This window comes from Phoca vitulina, unplaced genomic scaffold (assembly GCF_004348235.1).
Source record: "Phoca vitulina isolate PV1807 unplaced genomic scaffold, GSC_HSeal_1.0 scaffold38, whole genome shotgun sequence".
NCBI lineage: Eukaryota > Metazoa > Chordata > Mammalia > Carnivora > Phocidae > Phoca > Phoca vitulina.
In genome coordinates, this window is record NW_022589741.1 from 14,521,684 (window position 1) to 14,541,061 (window position 19,378).

Here is a 19,378-nt window from a genome sequence, read left to right on the forward strand (position 1 = left end):
TTAAAAAATGAACCTGACGGGTGCCTGGGTGGCTCAGTCGGTGAAGCGTCTGCTTTCGGCTCAGGTCATGATCTCAGGGTCCTGGGATCGAGCCCCGCATTGGGCTCCCTGCTCAGTGGGGAGCCTGCCTCTCCCTCAGCCTCTTCCCTTTCCCCCTTGTTCATGCTCTCTCTCAAATAAATAAATTAAATCTTTAAAAAAAAAAAATGAAAATTAAAAAAGAATCACATGCTGTACCGACTGAACCAGCCAGGCGCCCCGAACATTGCTATTTCTCGTGTCAGAGCGGGGTGGCGGTTGTTGGGATGCCCCATCCCTTTAGTGAAAGAAACCAGTCATTTCAGAGAGCCTTTCCGCATCTATGCCAGCAACTTACATGCATTTATTTTTATAAAATAAAAAGAAATCACAAATGCTTATTAATGGCACGAGACTGAGTAAAACAAAGCATCTATCGAGTGTATTATTCCAGACATTCAGTATAACAATGCACAAGAGAGTTCTGTGTTAGGGGGTTATTACTAATCATTCTTTTAAATTTTAGTGAGGTACCCATGTGAGTATGAAGTTACAGAGCCCAGATACCCCATTAACCTATAAACGAAAACGCGATCATGGTTGGAGCTCCATAGCCCAAGCTTCAAACCTTGTCACACCAGCTCTGTGACCTTGGGTGTGGTATTCAAATTCTCTGAGCCTAGGTTGACTGACCTGAAAATGAAGCTGGTAATTCCTGCCTCATGTGGGCATTGTGACCATGAAATGAAATAATACGTATAGCCTATCTGTGTACATACAGAACATAGAAAATAGTTTGGTGACATGTTTTGTTTTTTTTTTTCAATCTACCATGAACATTTTCCCGTATTGATAGACCTGCATCTCTGTCATCTTAATGGTTCGCTAATGCTAATTCTTGGCTAGTGTTCAATGTCGTTCATCGTGAGCAGCCTCTGGCAGAGTTCTTCTCTCGCTCAGGCCTTTCTTTAGTACCAGGCACTTTCCTGTTGGCTGCACCCTCGCTTCCCTGGTGCCTTCTGTCCACAGGTGTTAACGGTTTGAGGATGCTGGGGATTCTTCACGATGCAGTCGTGTTCCTAATTGAGCAGCTCTCTGGTGCCAAGCACTGTAGGAATTACAAATTCCGTTTCCACAAACCAGAGGAAGCCAACGAACCCCCCCTGAACCCTCATGGCTCAGCCAGGGCTGAAGTTCACCTGAGGCAAGTTCCATTCTCTTTCCTAAGCAGCTTTGGGTCCCAATTTTATTATCTGATGATACAATCATTTTCCCCACGTCACCTTTGAGATTTCCAGTGTCAAAGCTGTCCTTCACTGCTTCTGTTCAAAGCATTTCTGTTAAAGCGTGTTTTAATCTTTTGGCTCCAGGAAGTCAGCATTTGACATGTTTAACTTCCTGGCTTCCAAACACCGGCAGCCTCCTGAGTACAACCCCAATGATGAGGAAGAGGAGGAGGTACAGCTGAAGTCAGCTCGGTAAGTCTGGAGTGGAGGGGGTCATCAGGAGCACTCTTTGCTTCCCTCTACTCTGGCTGTTCAGGGCACTGTGTGGTTTTGCTTGGATCAGAATTTCCCGGATCACATTTAAGACTGAACTGTAGTCTGTATTAAAGTAGCCCTAGCTGTTGGGCAGAGGAGAGGAGAAATTCAGGTAACTGTAAGATGTATATTTTATTTCCTTTAACCAAAGTAAACTCTGTCCGCTTTGGACATACCACTACACCACAGTTACCGTGGTCAGAAAGGACTGGGTATATTATAGGCCTCATTTTACAAGACACTTGTTATCATGCTTGGCATTGAACAAAGGGAATAATGTGGTCATATTCTCTAGAAACCTTCAATCCAAGACTCAAAACTGATTATTTCCTGGAGAGAATTCATTAATAATATGCCTTATCTCTGTAGGAGGGCAACTAGTATGGATCTGCCAATGCCCATGCGTTTCCGGCACTTAAAAAAGACTTCTAAGGAGGCAGTTGGTGTCTACAGGTACGGCTCACATTGCAGAGAGAATTACAGAGAACTAATCGTTTTCCAAAATTAAAGCAGACCAAATGCTGGAGTGACCTCCCTCATTCAGTAAGTGAGGTTTTTCTAGCTGTTATTAACGGAACCTGCCCCTCCTTGCGTTGAACAAGGAATTTAACATAGTAAACATTAAAATACTGCTACTCTGGTGGGCTCCCGAATGGAGAAATCTTTCATTCTTGGCCATTTGTTAGAATAAGTAATATACTCAAATCAAGTGGGTCCAGATTCTTCTTTTTCTTTCCAAGGGTCTGTCCTTCTTGGGGAACTGACAGAGCAGGTTTTATTCATTTATTCATGTATTCACACAGTTAACCTGATTTGCGAAATTGGTGGCCACTCTCTTTTCCATCTTCATGTCCTAGGTCTCCCATCCACGGCCGGGGTCTTTTCTGTAAGAGAAACATTGACGCAGGTGAGATGGTGATTGAGTATGCTGGCAATGTCATCCGCTCCATCCAGACTGACAAGCGAGAGAAGTATTATGACAGCAAGGTGAGTCTCTCGCTTTCACTGTCCCAGTTCTGGTGTTGTTTGAGAAAGGAGCCATCAGCTAAAAATATGATCCTTACATCCCAAAAGAAATAGTATATTTTATTAATTCAAACATACTTTTTTTTCCCTTTTCCTTTTTTTTTTTTTATTTTGATATTTTGACATCTTTAAAATTTGTGGTGGGCCCAGGAGAAGCTCAGAATCCACCCTAAGGATTAGTGTACAAGGATACTCTTTGAAAGGTTTGTCTGAGTGGATCCCAGGATCAAAAGCACCTAATGACATGATGTCTTAGGTTTCTCTTTCCCGTGGAGACATTAAGAAACCTCTAGCCTAGTAGCTATAATGTAGGAATTTGCTATGGAAGCATCTTGAAAGATGGGAGAAATCTGGACATTTTACTAGAAGAAACTTTTTTCGTCAGCAGTTGTAGGCCACATCAGAAAAGGGCTGGGAAATGTTCTCCAGCCTGAGCTGGGCTAAGTGACAAGGTCTCCCTCTCTCCTTCACGTGTAGGGCATCGGTTGCTACATGTTCCGAATTGATGACTCGGAGGTGGTGGATGCCACCATGCACGGAAACGCTGCACGCTTCATCAATCACTCGTGTGAGCCTAACTGCTACTCTCGGGTCATCAACATCGACGGGCAGAAGCACATCGTCATCTTTGCTATGCGCAAGATCTACCGCGGGGAGGAGCTCACCTACGACTATAAGTTCCCCATCGAGGATGCCAGCAACAAGCTACCCTGCAACTGTGGTGCCAAGAAATGCCGGAAGTTCCTAAACTAGAGCTGCTCCTCGCCCCCAGTGTCGGAGTCCTAGGACCCAGGCCCATCCAGAGCAATGCTGAAGGCCTTTGCCAGCAGCTAGGAGTTCCAGGATTGAGTGGGCACAGTTGAGGGGCCTCCATGATGGCTGGGCTCCCTTACATCCTCTATTCACATTAGACATGTGATCCTAGTCCTGGAGAGAGAGATGAGGTCTCGAAGAAAAGATCCGCGGCCGGCTTTCTACTGGGGCCCCTCTGATTGTATGCCGTTAAAGAGTGGGAAATGGGGTCGCTAGCAGACTTGCCTGGAAAGAGCCTGTGGAGGGTTAGTTATGTTGGGAGATGGGGCCTGAGTGTCTCCTCGGAGAGAAGTTGCCATCCTCGCCTTGGCCCTTTCCCAAGCACTCCAAGGGAGGGGTCAGCCGGGGGCCCCGATAGAGAGAGTTGGTTGGATACCTGATAGTTTGCCAGTCGGGCCCAGCCTGTAGCCGTCTGTTGACCAAACAGAGAAGGTCTGGTGGTTTTCCCTACTATCCTCCCACTTGAGAGTTCACTTCTGGTTGGGAGACAGTATTCTTAGCACCTTTGGTGTCAAAAGACTGTCTTGGGGTTGTGCCAATGAATCACCAAACATGGAGCCTGTGGGCTTTAAGTGGGAGTGTTACCCCCAGGAGCCTTATCTCAGCCGATTACCTTTCTCGACAATAGGAGCAGTGTCCCTCTCATTCTTCCTCCACCTCCCTCCACCTTCTTCGTTCCCCCCTGTTTCATCCCACTGCTTTCCCGTTCTTTCTGGGTGGTAGAGGGGAGTGACTCCCTGCTCAAGGACACTCCCTGCCAGGCATCGTGTACGCCTACAACACAACCCCTGAGCCTGGAAGCACGCCCAGTGGGGAAGTGGACAGGAGCCATTGGTCATAACCAGACGGAATTAGGAGTTTTCGTAAAGCTCCACGGAGAGTTTTAAAGAAATATATGTAGCATGATTTTTTAGAAGAGGAAAACGATTATTTAAATAGGATCTGAATCATGCAACAACCAGAGTATCACAACCAGGATGACCCCCGGGCCCCATTCCTAGGACATGGTAACTTTATTTCGCCCTTGTTAAGACATAGGAAGACTTCATTTTTAAATGGTCGGTGTCCAGTTGAAGGCAGAACACTAATCAGATTTCAAGGCCCAAAACTTGGGGACTAGACCACCTTGTATCGAGGGACCTCTGCCACCTGCGCAAAATCCACAGGCTAAGTAAATTAAATGACACTACTGCCCTGATTACTCCTTAGGACGTGGTCAAAACAGCATCAAATGTTCCTTCTCCTCCTTCCCCAAGACGGTGTCCTGAACCTGTTAAATTAAGTCATTGGATTTTACTCTGTTCTGTTTACAGTTTACTATTTAAGGTTTTATAAATGTAAATATATTTTGTATATTTTTCTATGAGAAGCACTTCATAGGGAGAAGCACTTATGACAAGGCTATTTTTTAAACCGCGGTATTATCCTAATTTAAAAGAAGATCGGTTTTTAATAATTTTTTATTTTCATAGGATGAAGTTAGAGAAAAATATTCAGCTGTACACACAAAGTCTGGTTTTTCCTGCCCAACTTCCCCCTGGAAGGTGTACTTTTGTTGTTTAATGTGTAGCTTGTTTGTGCCCTGTTGACATAAACGTGTCCTGGGTTTGCTCTTTGACAATAAATGGACAAGGAAGGTCACCCTACTCCATTGGGCCACTCCCCTCCTTCCCGTGTCGAAGCTCCTCAAAAGGCAGTGGTAGTATCCTGACACAACAGTGTCCCCTCTCCTTCCCCACACTCTCTCTCCCTTCTGGACTAGCTCGGAGTGGCGAGAGCTGGAATCTCCATTTCCCTCCTCTTGCCCTACTTCCGAGATAGCAACCAAGTTGAATGGCAGCCTGACATTTTCCTCACCATCTGCCTCATCGGTCACCTCGTCCCCTTCCCCTCTGCCCACCAAGTCCTCATACCTGCGAAGAACCCATGGATCCCCCCCGTGCCCTCCTGTGGGGCAGCCCGTTGAAACTGAAGCACAGTCTGACCACTCACGATAACGCAGATTCTTCTCTGCCTCTGTCGGCCACTGGGTTTCAGAGCAGTGCAGTCCAGTAGAGGGCAGGGCGCCCTTTTCTCCCACAAGAAGCCCATTCCTCTGGAAGTCTAGCAAAGCAATACGACTCAGCCCTGCGCTCTCTGCCCCAGGACTCATGGCTCTGCTGTGCCTTCCACCCTGGGCTTCCTATTCTTCCGTGACCTTAAGAACTGTGTCTGGTGGCTTTGCTGGAACATTGTCACTGTTTTCGCTGTCATGCAGGGAGCCCAGCACTGTGGCCAGGATGGCAGAGACTTCCTTGTCATCATGGAGAAGTGCCAGCAGGGGACTGGGGAAAAACACTCTACCCAGACCTCGCCTCCCTTCCTCCTTTGCCCGTGAACAAGATACAGTGGCCCTAGGGGATCCACTAGTGTCTGGTTTCTTTGATTATTGCACTGTGTGAGGTTTTTTTGTAAATCCTTTTATTCCTTTTTTTTTTTTTTTTTTAAGAAAAAAACCTTAAGCTGCATTTGTTACTGAAATGATTAATGCACTGATGGGTCACAAATTCACCTTGAGAAAGACCCAAAGGCCAGTCAGGGGGTGGGGGAAACTCAGCTAAATAGACCTAGTTAATGCCCTGCTAGGCCATGCTGTACTGTGAGCCCCCTCCTCATTCTCTTTCTACCAATCCCGAACCCTGAGGCCAGGGGAGGGACCCACATCTCTCCTTCTCTTGCCAGCTGCAGATGGTTTGCCTTGCCTTTTCACTCCCCAACTGTCAACCATAGAAATGAGTAATTCCTCTTCTAGCTCAGCCTTGAGTCCATTGCCAAAATTCAGCATACCTGCCAGCAACTTGGGGAATAAGCTAAGGTTTCCCTACAAGAGGGAAAAAAGGCAAAAAAACAAAACAAACCTGCATACCTGTCTCCAAAACACCTGAGTTTGTTTTGAAAGTGACCAAGGGAATCTCCGCACAAAAGTGCAGACCGAGGAACTGTGGTGGGTCATTCCCAGGAATCCCCCAAGGGGCATCCCGAATCCCTAAGGAGTCCCAGCTGCAAGCCTGGTCAGTTCTCCGGGAGCGAGCCAGCTCCCGGAGAGCTTTGCTGCTAGAATCTGTTGTGGCCGCATTTCCTGGTGGCCAGTGATATCTGTGTAGCCAGAACGCTGCATGGCGCTGACCCTACGGCCGGAACTTGGTCCCTTGGCTCCCTCTGTTACCGTCCACGCCTCCAGCATAGCCCCTCCGGTTTTTAGACCAATCACCAGAACTAAGGGGGAAGCCCTGGCAGCTATAATCCATAGAAGTTTTCAACCAGACTCCTTTGCCGGGATACAGTCCGCCACCCCGCTTGCCTCTGTCAGCACCCCCCGGCCAATGCAGTGAGCACCATGCAGCTCCCTTGATTGAAAATATACAACAACAACATTAAGGAAAAAAAAAAACAAAAAAAAACCTTTTAATGAATGTATCTTTCTAAAGGACTGACGTTCAATCAAATATCTGAAAATACTAAAGGTCAAAACCTTATCACATGTTAACTTTTAAGTTTGATTTGGGATTTTTTTAACTAGAAATCAAGTTTGGGTTTGGGTTTTTGGTTTTTTTGTTTTGTTTTGGGTTTTTTTTTTTTTTTTCTTTTTAAAGGAAAAGCGGGTCATTGCAAAGGGCTGGGTGTAATTTTATGTTTCATTTCCTTCATTTTAAAGCAATACAAGGTTATTGAGCAGATGGTTTTGTGCCGAATCATGAATACCAGTCAAGTCTCACACTCTGAAAACTTGCAACTTTTTTGTTTTGGTTTTCAAATAAATATAAATATGATATATATAGGAACTAATATAGTAATGCACCATGTAACAAAGCCTAGTTCAGTCCATGGCTTTTAATTCTCTTAACACTATAGATAAGGATTGTGTTACAGTTGCTAGTCGTGGCAGGAAAACGTCAGTCTGGCGCTCCTCGGATCCTCCGAAGTTGGGGGGGGACCCAAACCACAAAGGGACGGTGACGCGGTCCGTTCCCAGGGTCAGAGAGGAACGCGGAAATGGTGTCACCCAGATTTTTTCTGCCCATGAATGTTGCCAGTCAGTACCTGTACTCCTTGTTTCTCTATTTTCGGTTATGAATGTTGGGGTTACCACCTGCATTTAGGGGAAAATTGTGTTCTGTGCTTTCCTGGTATCTTGTTCCGAGGTACTCTAGTTCTGTCTTTCAACCAAGAAAATAGACTTGTGGTGTTTCTTTTATTGAACTTTTAACAGTCTCTTTAGTAAATACAGGTAGTTGAATAATTGTTTCAAAAGCTCAACAGATGACAAGCTTCTTTTCTAGAAATAAGACATTTCTTGACAACTTTATCATGTATAACAGATCTTTTGGTTTTTTTCCTTGTGTTCTTCCAAGCTTCTGGTTAGAGAAAAAGAGAAAAAAAAAAAAAAAGGAAAAAATGTGTCTAAAGTCCATCAGTGTTAACTCCCTGTGACAGGGACGAAGGAAAATACTTTAATAGTTCAAAAAATAATAATGCTGAAAGCTCTCTACGAAAGACTGAATGTAAAAGTAAAAAGTGTACATAGTTGTAAAAAAAAAAGGAGTTTTTAAACATGTTTATTTTCTATGCACTTTTTTTTATTTAAGTGATAGTTTAATTAATAAACATGTCAAGTTTATTGCTGCACACGATCAAACTTTCTTTTGGCTTTGGGTGGGGGGGAGAAAAGAGCCGGCGGGCGTTGGGGGGAGCAGCTGCGAGTGGCTGGTGGCCTGATTGCAGAGTACCAGCCATGGCCCTCTCTTTGAAGGTGGAATCATTAAATCACTCTGCTTCGCCTCCCTCCGGGCCCCAGTCCACACTGACTCTCCGAACTGTGTCTTCCTCCCATGCTCATCAGTGGTTTGTGTTCAGGACCTAATTAATCCCGGATATGAGGAAGGGGTCAGGAAGACAAAGAGCTTTACCTCCCACATGCCCCCCCTTTTATTATCCGTGGGCTATCAAGAGGCCTTCGGCCGATTTCCTCCCAGTCTAGGAATATATTAAAATGAAAGCATTTCGGGGAGAACCTGAACAGCACCCTCTCTGCTTCACTCCACCCTAAGGCAGAAATTGGATTCATTTACTCCCTTCCCCCTAAGATGGGTGGGGGTGGGAAGGCAGTTGAGAACTATTGTAGGGACGCCTGGGTGGCTCAGTCGTTAAGCGTCTGCCTTCGGCTCAGGTCATGATCCCAGGGTCCTGGAATCGAGTTCCGCATCGGGCTCCTTGCTCAGTGGGGAGCCTGCTTCTCCCTCTCCCTCTGCTGCTCCCCCTGCTTGTTCTCTCTCTCTGACAAATAAAAATCTTAAAAAAAAAAAATGCATTTATCTAAAAAAAAAAAAACTGTTGTAAATATTCTGCCAAGCCAGGGTTGCTAACCCCAGGCCAAATGAGGTTGAGTTTACACTACAGCCAAGGAACGGAAGACACTCCTCATGGGGGATGGACCTCAAACAGAACCTCTGCCCTCTAGATCAACTGGCTGCGAGGCTCAGCCCCCACCCCTTCTTCCTCCCTCCTGTGTCCTGAGTCACCTTCTGGGACTTGGGAGTTGAGCACCATGGGGACTCCAAATGACCAGGCAGTGTTGCAGGCCATCTTCAACCCTGACAACCCATTTGGAGACCTTGTTGGGTTGGACATGGGAGAGGAAGTGGAGAAGGAAGACGTTGATGAAGGTGAGTTTGACCTTCGACTATAGTGCTCCACACCGGCTGGCCTCAGCCGGGTGGCAGAGGACGGTGGTCTCACAAGGCCCCTTGTTCCATGACCATGGACAATGATTGAGGTCGGAATGCGAGAGGTTGGCTGATCCTTAATGCACTGGTGGAGTTACTCTGCCAAAAGGAGCAAGTCACGGTTTGTCTGTCCTTCAGCCATCATACCTCTGAACTTAAACTCACCACTTAACCCACCCCATAATCCAAGCTCAACTGTGCTGGGGGAAAGGGGGGCGGGTGATGCTCAACTCACATCTTTGTCATGACAGGACGTTTCACTCCACACAGAATGGAAGCGCAGGGGTGGCTCAGTTGAATTGTTCCGATCTTAGCATGAAGAACCTAAGCAAGCCCTCAGTGTTACACACCTTTACAAGCCCAGCCCCGAGCTAATCCCTGCACAGAGTGAATGCACTCCCTGGCCCTTCCTTCAGTCTCTAATGGGGCCTTATATCTTCATCCCGAGTTTTTTGTTTTAATTAAGTAGGCTCTATGCCCAACATGGGGCTTGAACTCATGACCCTGAGGTCAAGAGTTGCATGCTCTACTGACTGAGCCAGCCAGGAGCCACCCCCAACCCCATCAGGAGTTTTTGATGACCTTTGTTTCTAAAGGAGTGAAGCCTAGGTCTTATGGAAACTTCAGTCTGAAAAGCTGACATGATTTTCATGACCCAAGTATGTCTTGGTGGTCTTCATGTTGGAGGCAGACTAGTAGAACAAAATGGGGACAGGCTAAGGAGCCTGGAAGACCTGGGTTCAAATCCAAGCTGTGCATTTAGGAGCTGTGTGACCTTGAGTAAGGCATTTAGCTATGGGCTGAGTTTGGGCTTCATTCTCTTGGCAATGAGCCGACCAAAGTCCCTTTCCCAGGTCCCTTTGGAACTTAGTGCTAGCTCTCAGCCTTGGTGACCTCAGCTCCCTCTGCCCACGACACTGCATCCGACTTCTGCTGTGACCCACATCCCAGCCCAGTCCGCTCCCGCTCAGGCCCCAGCTTTCTAAAGCCAAGGGAGCTTTTGCTTCTTGCTCCCAACTGCGTACGTGTCCCCTCCTGGCTCCCTCCCCAACACAGATGGAGTTTTCCCGCGAGCACAGGTGGAGCAGTCCAAGGCCCTGGAGCTGCAGGGGGTGATGGCCGCGGAGGCTGGCGACCTCAGCACAGCCCTGGAGAGGTTTGGCCAAGCCATCAACCTGCTGCCTGAGAGGGCCTCTGCCTACAACAACCGGGCCCAGGCCCGCCGACTCCAAGGAGATGTGGCAGGTGAGGGGAGACGGCCCGGAGCTTCTGCAGGGGGGCCCTGGAGTCCACAGACCAGAGATGAAGTGCTTGTGGGGCTGGGGAGTCACTAAACTGTTCTGGAACCTATGTTCTTACTTATAAGAGATACCTTACAGGCCCTGTAATCTCTTGGGGCGATTGTGAAAATCAGAAGAGATTGCATTCCACTCGTTTATTTAACAAACATTTAATGAGAGTCTACTATTGTAGCAGTGGGCTGGGCGCTGAGGACAGAGATGCAAGACAGACTACTTACAGCAATTACTACGTGCCAGGCATCCAGCACTTTCCACGTGAGCTATAGTAACTCATTTAATCCTCACTACCACCCCAAAAGGTGTGTGCTATTGTAACCTCCATTTTACAGACGAAGAACCTGGAGCAGAGCTGGGATTTGAACCAGGTGGCAGGGCTTGAGTCTGTGCTCCGAACGCCCCTGAACGCTCACAGTCCAGAGGGTAGGACAGACACATAATTGTGATTACGTGTGTAACAAGCTGAGAGGGTTCAGTGTGGTATCTGCCCCTGAGGGGTGAGTTTTCTTTTCTTTTTAATTTTTTTAAAAGATTTTATTTATTTATTTGAGAGAGAGAGTAGGGGGAGGGGCAGAGGGAGAGGGAGAAGCAGACTCCCTGCTGAGCAGGGAGCCCCATGTGGGGCTCCACCCCAGGATCACGACCTGAGCCAAAGGCAGAGGCCTGAGACACCCAAGTGCCCCGAGGGGTGAGTTTGAAAGGATGAGTAGGAGGTAGCGGGATGGAGGGGACAGAGTGGGAGCCTGTAGAGACCCAGAGGCATGAAAAGGTACAGGGAACGTCAGATCTCCATGCTGGCTGGATCGGGGAGGAGTGAAAGGGTAGAGTAGAGCCTGGAGAAGTAAATAGGGACCTGATGGTGAAGAGCCGGGAATATTAGGCAGAGGTTGCACTGTGTCTTGAAAACATGGTGAATCGTTAAAGGATTTTAACTGGGGAGTGACTGGATCAAACCTGCTGCACTTGGGTTACTCTGGAATGGGGACAATGGGACGGAGAAGGCCATGCTGGGGACCAGAGGGCAGACGGATGTGAAGGAACACCAGTCTGGGGCCTTTGGACTCCACTCTGGGAACAGTGGGGAGCCACGGGCCCCTTTTCCAGGCTTTGTTACCTGGCTGTGTATGGCAGGGCAGGGCAGGGCTGGGCCAGGCTGTAAAAGCAGCCAAGGACAGTCTGCAAACCAAAACCCCAGAGAGGAACAGAGGTGACTGATGCTGCCTGGAAAAGGTTTTCAATTCCTCCAGACCAGCTCCTGGGAGGGAAAGCCAGAACCGCTGTGATCAGAGAGCTTCTTAACCATCTGGGTGGCCTGGGGAGCACAGCCCCTGCTGGGTTCTGGGCTCAAAACACACAGAGACAGGACAGAGATGCGCCTCTCTAGGATGATGCTGGAGCTCCTCCAGACCCTGACAGCTCTTCGGACTAGAGAGCAGTAGTGAACCGAGGCAGAGCCCAGAAGAATTGCAGCTGGGCTCTAAGGTACATACCAGCTGGCTGCCTGAGGTTGAGTTCAGAGTTCTAATGCCCAATCCAAGTATTTTGAGAATGATAAACATAACAATGTCCATGTCCGGGGCCAGCTGGGGCTCCAAGATCTCCTTTAATGAAACACAAAATATTGCATTTGTATACAATATAATGAAGATCATGGAGATGAAGAATGAGGAAAGGCAGTCAGAGGGAGAACAGGTTTAAAGCATACACTGAATGAGAGGAGAGAAACGCCTGCAAAAGGAAAAGAAAGAGAAATGAATTTTATTTGTAAGAAATGGTTATCAGTACATTATAATTTGTTTAGACTCTGAGATTCAGAGTCAGTCCCCTGGCACAGGGTAGATGCTTAATAGCGTCCGAGTGGAATTTGCGGCCTCTACCACTGCTGGACAACGGGCCGGATTCATGAACATAGTGACCATTCAAAATCGCCCCAGCACGCGTGGTGTTCTGGTGTCCTGGATACTGAAAGCTAATAGGGACTCCCAGCTCTGCCACTATAGACGGGCTGTGCAGCCCAGCGCAGGTCTTGCCAGCTTCGCCACGCGGCCTCGGGGTGATGGGAGGAACAGTGCCCAGCTGAGGAGCAAGGGCAGGCGGGCTGTGGGTGGCCGGGCCCCGGGGCCGCGCTCCTGACCCGCCCGCTCGCCCTTCCCGCAGGCGCCCTGGAGGACCTGGAGCGCGCCGTGACGCTGAGCGGCGGCCGGGGCCGCGCCGCGCGCCAGGGCTTCGTGCAGCGCGGGCTCCTGGCGCGGCTGCAGGGCCGGGACGACGACGCCCGCGGGGACTTCGAGCGGGCGGCGCGGCTGGGCAGCTCGTTCGCGCGGCGCCAGCTGGTGCTGCTCAACCCCTACGCCGCGCTGTGCAACCGCATGCTGGCCGACGTGATGAGGCAGCTGCGCGGGCCCTGCAACGGCCGCTGAGCCGAACCAATAAAGCTGCTGGCTCTCCGGGACTCGTGCCCGTGTCTGCGTCCAGCCGCCGGCCCCCCAGCCGCAGGGCACTCCGCGGTCCGCCGCGGTCGGGACCGGGGCGGGGGCGGGGCGGGGGCGGGGGCGGCCGGGCTCGGGCGTTGATTGGCCCCGCCTGGCCCCGCCCGGCCCCGCCGCGGACTGCAACGCCCCGCAGACCTGAGCAGTCGCTCGTGCTGAGCGCGGGGAGGGCGCCAGGTGAGCCGCCCTGGGGGAATGGGGGTGCGCGGGGCTGCCGCGCGACCCCCACCGCCCGGACCCCCCGCCGCTCCGGCCCACTTCCGCCTAGTCCCCGAAGGCTGGAAAGCAGGCGTGGGGCGACAGATGGCAGCGGGAAGGGACGAGGGAGAGACGGGCCGGGAGGACGGGCCCTTTGGGGGAGGGGCCCTGCGCCGCGAGTCTGCGTGTGCGCGCGCGCGTGTCGGGCCCCGGGCGGGCTGCGCGGTTGCGCGCGGTCTGGGCGCCAGCGGGCCGGCGCCTGTTTGTCCCCGGGAGGCGGCGCCCGGTTCTGCGCCCGCACGCTGGGCGGCCGTGTGCTGGGTGGGCTCGGGCCTTCGCACTGGGCGTCCTTGCCTTCGCCACTGCGCGTCGGTCTCCATTTGTGTGTCGGTGCACGCTTTATTGTTGTTTCTGGAGAGTAAGTTCCTGGAGGAATTACTGAGCCTGCCTGCGGTCACCTGGCTAACGTCGGGGCCAACGTCCCTTCTCTCGGCAGCCGGGGGCCTAGGCCTGAGCCGCCATGGCGCTGCCCCCAGGCCCAGCCGCCCTCCCGCACACACTGCTGCTCCTGCCAGCCCTTCTGAGCTCAGGTACACCCCCGTTCACCCCTTGGCCAAGCACTTCTGGCCAAGCCCCCCCCCCCCCCCTCACCTTGGGTTTGGGTACCCGCTTCAGGCCCCAGAGCACCAGAGCTGGCTTCCCCTCACCCACCTCCCCACGGTCCGGCGAACCTGGGTGCTCCGGCTCTTGGTCTGCTGCCCTGCTGTGACCGGATCTCGTGCTGGTCACAGACCAGTTCCACCCCTCCCCCAGCTCTCCGCAGAACCCCCTGCTGTGTTCCAGGTTGGGGGGAATTGGCACCCGAAATTGATGGTCAGACCTGGGCCGAGCTGGCACTTCGGGAGAACGAGCGGCACGCCTTCACCTGCCGGGTGCCAGGGGGGCCTGGAACCCCCCGATTGGCCTGGTACCTGGATGGACAGCTGCAGGAGGCCAGCACCTCGAGACTGCTGAGCGTGGGCGGGGAGGCCTTCTCTGGAGGCACCAGCACCTTCACTGTTACTGCCCAGAGGGCCCAGCATGAGCTTAACTGCTCCTTGCAGGACCCCGGCAGTGGCCGGTCAGCTAATGCCTCCGTCATCCTCAATGTGCAATGTGAGTGCCCCTGAGGTGGGCAGGGACAGAGGTTCTCTGCTGAAGGAGGCCCAGCAGCAGCCAGGCAGGTGGTCTGATAGACTCCTTAACACTTAAGCACTTTGCAAATATTAACTCACATTATCCTCAGGATAATCCTATGAGGTAATTATTATTGTTAGCCCCATTTCACAGATGACAAAACTGAGCCCCAGATTGGTTAAGTCTGCAGTCCTACAGCTGGTAGGCACAGTCAGGATTCAAGTCGAGACATTTTGGTTCTAGTGTTTCTACTGTTTTTGTTTTTTGTTTTTTTTTTTTAAGATTTTATTTGTTTATATTTTGACCGAGAGAGAGTGAGAGAGGAAACACAAGTAGGGGGAGAGGGAGAAGCAGGCTTCCTGCCAAACAGGGAGCCCGATGCGGGGCCCAATCCCAGGACCCTGGGATCATGACCTGAGCCCAAGGCAGATGCTCAACCACTGAGCCACCCAGGCGCCCCAAGTGTTTCTACTGTTAATCACTATGAAATGCTGCTTCTCAGGGAGACCCAGCCATCCTGTTTCCCAGTGCCCCCTCGAGGAGAGGTCCAAGCTCCTGGCTCCCTTCTGGGTTTGGGAAGAAAGGGCAAGGAGTCTGAGGGGTGTGGTGAGAGTATATTGGCTTCTGCTTTGCACCAGTTAAACCAGAGATTGCCCAGGTCGGGGCCAAGTACCAGGAAGCTCAGGGGCCAGGCCTCCTGGTTGTCCTTTTTGCCCTGGTGCGTGCCAACCCACCTGCCAATGTGACCTGGATCGACCAGGATGGGCCGGTGACTGTCAACGCCTCTGACTTCCTGGTGCTGGATGCCCAGAACTACCCTTGGCTCAGCAACCACACCGTGCAGCTGCAGCTCAGCAGCCTGGCACACAACCTCTCCGTGGTGGCCACCAACGACGTGGGTGTCACCAGCGCCTCGCTTCCGGCCCCGGGTGAGCACTGCCAGCGACTGGCCCAGCACAGCCTCAGGTGGGTGCAGGATCACAGTGCAGAAATGAGAAGACTGGGGCCCCTCTGGGTGAGTCTTCTGAATGAGCTGTGCCGACCACCTTGAGCAAGGAAGACAGAGTAGTACCTGTCTCTGGCATCTCAGAGTTGGGGGGCCCTGCCCACTTCGAACCTAACCAGAGGACACCTTGCAGGGCTTCTGGCCACCCGAGTGGAAGTGCCGCTGCTGGGCATCGTTCTGGCTGGAGGGCTTGCCCTGGGCACCCTGGTGGGGTTCAGCACCTTGGTGGCCTGCCTGGTCTGCAGGAAAGAGAAGAAGACCAAAGGTAGGGCCAAAGCAGTGGGGCGGGGCTGGGGGAGGGTGAGGGTGGCTGAGGAGCAGGGAGAAGGAGAGCAAGGGCAGCACGTGGGGCTTGGCAGGACAGGTCATCGCTGATCTTCCTGGGCATGTCCACGGGTAAAACCCAGTGCAACTCAGGTAGCAGGGCTGGGCACTGGGAACCCAGTCTGTCCCAGAGTCAAAGCTGGGCATTGGAGAGATCCCTTGCCTGAGGGTCCTGGGTCTGAAAGGGCATAGGGAGAGACCCAAAGTGGGTGGGCTCCCTGAGAAAGTGTGTGGTTTCTTTCTCCCTAGGCCCCTCCCGGCGCCCATCCCTGATCTCTAGGTAACTTCCTGGGGCGGGCTGGATGGGCCGACCTGACATGCAGCATGGGGACGGCTGGAAACCGGGGGTCTCCCTAGTTCTGGAATGGGCCCCAAAGCAGGAATCTGGGCCTGCTGGAGACAGGGCATATCCCAGGCTCTGTCCGCCCTGTAGTGACTCCAACAACCTGAAACTCAACAATGTGCGCCTGCCACGGGAGAACATGTCCCTCCCGTCCAACCTGCAGCTCAACGACCTCACTCCGGATTCCAGAGGTACACCTCTGCCCCCACTTTATCTTCAGAGGTGCTTCTGAGGAAAAGAGAGACCCTGGTACTTAGGAGGGGCTAGGCCCCATCAGGCACACACCTCATCCTGGGCATACCCGTTTGTCACCCAGCAGGGAAGCCAGCAGACCGGCAGGTGGCTCCGAATAACAGCCGGCCAGAGCTGCTGGACCCGGAGCCCGGTGGCCTCCTCACCAGCCGAGGTACTGGGACATGGGCCCCCCTCCTCTGCTCCCCAGCCCTTGTGCTTCTGCCAGAGGCCTCAGAGTCTCCATGGGCAGAGAGGGCTCTCCCAACTTCCAGGCGGTGAGGCTCACTGTGTCTCACGGGCATCTTTGCCCCTGCAGGTTTCATCCAGCTCCCCATGCTGGGCTATATCTATCGAGTGTCCAGTGTGAGCAGTGATGAGATCTGGCTCTGAGCAGGGCCAGACGGGGGGTGCCCTCTTGGCTCCTGGGCCCCCTCCTCCTCCTCCAAGGCCACCGCTGCCTGGCCCCGTTGCCCCTGGGAAGAGGTCATGCCCCTGCTACTTTTGCTTGCCCTCCTGGCTGGGGTGCCCTCAGTGTCATCCTCATGATCTGACCCTCAGGGGCACGGGTATCTTGGCAGAGCCACCAGCTGGACCTCAGCCCCTTGTTCTAACTCAGGTAGGGGGGCCCTTCAGTGACACCCGTGCCCCGGCGGATGGAGCTCTTTGTGCAGGTGTGTTTGCAGGTTATCCGGCATCTAAGTGTGGTATGGCTCGGCCGGTCTGGGCCTGCCCTGTGCCACACACCAGTACTCTTAGCACTTTGTACAGAGGCACGGGGGTGTGCCCAGTGCGGGGGGCACAGGGAGGGCCCTGCATGTCTTCAGTTTCCTCCCCATGCTGTGCAGCTTTGTTCCCTCAGGGAAAATTTAGGACCCTGATAGCCGTATCGAACCAAACTGCCCTTTACACGGGAACCAACCTCTGGCCCAGGGGCAGTGGCCAAGCACAAGCTAATCCCTTTTGCTACATACCTCTCTGCCCTTCTCTGTCTCCGCCTCCTCTTGGGCATCATATGTTATACATTGGACCTTCTCCATTTCCCCACCGGGCACTATACTTCCCCATTGACCTCACCCTGGCAGTGCTAGGGCCTGATGTTAGCACAAGTCAGGAGGAAAAGAGGGAGGCGGGAAGTCCAGTGGTACCCCAGGCAGCATGTAGTAGCTATGCATCAGTTTCTTACAGTGTTGGCACTTTAAGCACATCCCCTGGGGAGGAGGGGGTGAGTGAGGGCCCCAGGGCCCTGTCTGTGGCTTCCCCAAGTCTGGCCTTCCTCTGATTCACTGTGAGTGCCCTGAGCCCTCGGGGTTGATGGTTCCCCTCTCAACATGTCTCCCCCGCCATGGGACCCCATGAGCAGCCCCTGACTGACTCATCAGCAGGAAGCCGCTCTTCCTGTCCACCCTCAGTTCTTCAGGGGATGGTCGTAGTGGCACATTATTGGACAGAGCTAGAAGCTTTTAGGGGAACATGGAAAAAGGGGGGACCACATACTCCAAAACAACCTAAGAACTCTTTGGAAAGCAACTTGGAAATGATAGCAAATTATTATAGTGCAGAGTCTATTTTTCCCTTGTTGATATCTTGTTTTATAATTTTTCTCCTGTAACTGCCTAGGACAGTGCTGAGCACACAGTAGATTTAATAAACTTGACTAAGTGAATGTTACATGTCTGTTTCATTTCTTCATTTATGGTTTTAAAATGAAATCTTTAAATTGCACAGTGAGTAGAGGAAACACCTGTGTATCCACTACTCGACTCGGTTGAATCTTCTCACTTTAACTTGTTTGCTTCAGATCTTTTATTTTTAGAAATAAATGTTATTTCTTTAATTACACTGTTCTCAATGCAGGGCTGGGGTGCTCCTTTTTGGGAGTGCCAGATCGGGGATCCCAGCTCTCCACCCAGCGTCTGGGTCTCACTTGGCAGACTCCCCATCTCTCAGGAGTGTGGCTAAGCCAGGCTGAGCTCTTTTGTCCTGGTTAGAGGTACAGAAGGCTCAGACTAGGCTGTGATTTAAAAAAAAAAAAAATTTTTTTTTTCTGGAGAATCAGGGGAAAAGACTAGAAATGAGAGTTTTCTTTTTTTTTTTTAAGATTTTATTTATTGGGGCGCCTGGGTGGCTCAGTTGGTTAAGCGACTGCCTTCGGCTCAGGTCATGATCCTGGAGTCCCAGGATCGAGTCCCGCATCGGGCTCCCTGCTCAGCAGGGAGTCTACTTCTCCCTCTGACCCTCCCCCTTCTCATGCTCTCTCTCTATCTCATTCTCTCTCTCAAATAAATAAAATCTTAAAAAAAAAAAAAAAGATTTTATTTATTTATTCGTAAGACACAGAGAGGAAGAGAGAGAGGCAGAGGGAGAAGCAGGCTCCCCGCTAAGCAGGGGGCCCGATGCGGGACTCGATCTCAGGACCCTGGGATCATGACCCGAGCCAAAGGCAGACGCTTAACCATCCAAGCCACCCGGGCGCCCTAGAAATGAGAGTTTCCTGAGGGCAAATTTATATCCTTTTCTGAGCAACAGATGGCCTTGGCTTGCATAGTTCTGGGTTCTCTGCCCACCTCCCTGCTTCTCAGTTGTTCATTAGGGTTGGCCTCCATGGGACTGGCTGAGGCTGCCCCAGCCTCTACTGGTTTTGCACGTAAGCTGCTTTGTGGCCCCAGAACGTTTAGAAGCCAGGGTGCCTCTCTCTGGTGACGGTCATCCACTGTTTCCTTTGGGAGGTCCTGGAGCCCCTTCCTTGATGGTTCTTTGGCAAGGCTACAAGCCTTGTGCTCCTCTCAGCTACCCTCAAGGTCTTACTTCTGCAGAAAGGTGGGTTCTTCCAGGCAAATCCGTCCTCGCAAGTGTTTGCAAAGGGGTGGACTTTGAAACCAGTGTTCCAGTTTTCCCTTAGAGATTCCTTGTTCCTTTGTTCAGTCCCAGGCCCCTTGGAGAATTTGATGAAAGGTAAAGACTCCTTTCTGAGAAATGCTGATGAAGAAGCTCCTGCTCATTATGCAGGTCAAAGCCCATCAAATTACCACTTGGGTGAACCTTGAAAACATGCTGAGTGAAAGAAGCCAAATCCAAAAGACCATCTGTGACTCCATTTATATGAAATGCCCAAAATGGGCAATTCTGTGGAGACAGAATAGGTTAGTGGTT

General features: G+C 51.6%; 3 protein-coding genes across 4 annotated transcripts in view; all 3 read left to right on the forward strand.

Moving 5' to 3' along the window:
- The window catches only part of KMT2A (lysine methyltransferase 2A), a 78,165-nt gene extending 70,102 nt beyond the window's left edge, over positions 1-8,063 (forward strand). The window contains 5 exon segments of the mRNA XM_032427999.1: positions 1,048-1,222; positions 1,389-1,496; positions 1,929-2,012; positions 2,417-2,546; positions 3,063-8,063. Of these exon segments, the coding sequence (XP_032283890.1) occupies positions 1,048-1,222; positions 1,389-1,496; positions 1,929-2,012; positions 2,417-2,546; positions 3,063-3,338 (773 nt within the window). The 3' untranslated portion in view covers positions 3,339-8,063.
- An 849-nt stretch (positions 8,064-8,912) lies between these two features.
- TTC36 (tetratricopeptide repeat domain 36) lies at positions 8,913-12,904 on the forward strand. The gene is made up of 3 exons (XM_032428160.1): positions 8,913-9,100; positions 10,217-10,405; positions 12,616-12,904. Exons 1-3 carry the CDS (start codon positions 8,983-8,985, stop codon positions 12,876-12,878), a joined length of 570 nt encoding a protein of 189 aa, XP_032284051.1. The 5' UTR covers positions 8,913-8,982; the 3' UTR covers positions 12,879-12,904.
- Positions 12,905-13,058: 154 nt separating this feature from the next.
- On the forward strand, positions 13,059-17,896 carry TMEM25 (transmembrane protein 25). Of its 2 annotated transcripts, none has more exons than XM_032428016.1 (9): positions 13,059-13,124; positions 13,642-13,735; positions 13,959-14,300; positions 14,960-15,250; positions 15,461-15,592; positions 15,901-15,931; positions 16,085-16,185; positions 16,311-16,400; positions 16,545-17,896. In XM_032428016.1, exons 2-9 carry the CDS (start codon positions 13,666-13,668, stop codon positions 16,616-16,618), a joined length of 1,131 nt encoding a protein of 376 aa, XP_032283907.1. In that variant the 5' UTR covers positions 13,059-13,124; positions 13,642-13,665; the 3' UTR covers positions 16,619-17,896. The 2 variants fall into 2 exon arrangements, with proteins under 2 accessions (XP_032283907.1, XP_032283908.1); XM_032428017.1 differs by having other exon boundaries at positions 13,989-14,300.
- Positions 17,897-19,378: the final 1,482 nt, after the last annotated feature.

Coding starts and splice junctions, on each gene's coding strand:
- TMEM25 (XM_032428016.1), top strand. CDS start 13,666: ATGGCGCTGCCCCCAGGCCCAGCCGCCCTCCCGCACACACTGCTGCTC. Junction 14,301..14,959: donor CGTCATCCTCAATGTGCAAT/GTGAGTGCCCCT, acceptor GCTTTGCACCAG/TTAAACCAGAGATTGCCCAG. Junction 15,932..16,084: donor CGCCCATCCCTGATCTCTAG/GTAACTTCCTGG, acceptor TCCGCCCTGTAG/TGACTCCAACAACCTGAAAC.
- TTC36 (XM_032428160.1), top strand. CDS start 8,983: ATGGGGACTCCAAATGACCAGGCAGTGTTGCAGGCCATCTTCAACCCT. Junction 9,101..10,216: donor GAAGGAAGACGTTGATGAAG/GTGAGTTTGACC, acceptor TCCCCAACACAG/ATGGAGTTTTCCCGCGAGCA. Junction 10,406..12,615: donor ACTCCAAGGAGATGTGGCAG/GTGAGGGGAGAC, acceptor CCCTTCCCGCAG/GCGCCCTGGAGGACCTGGAG.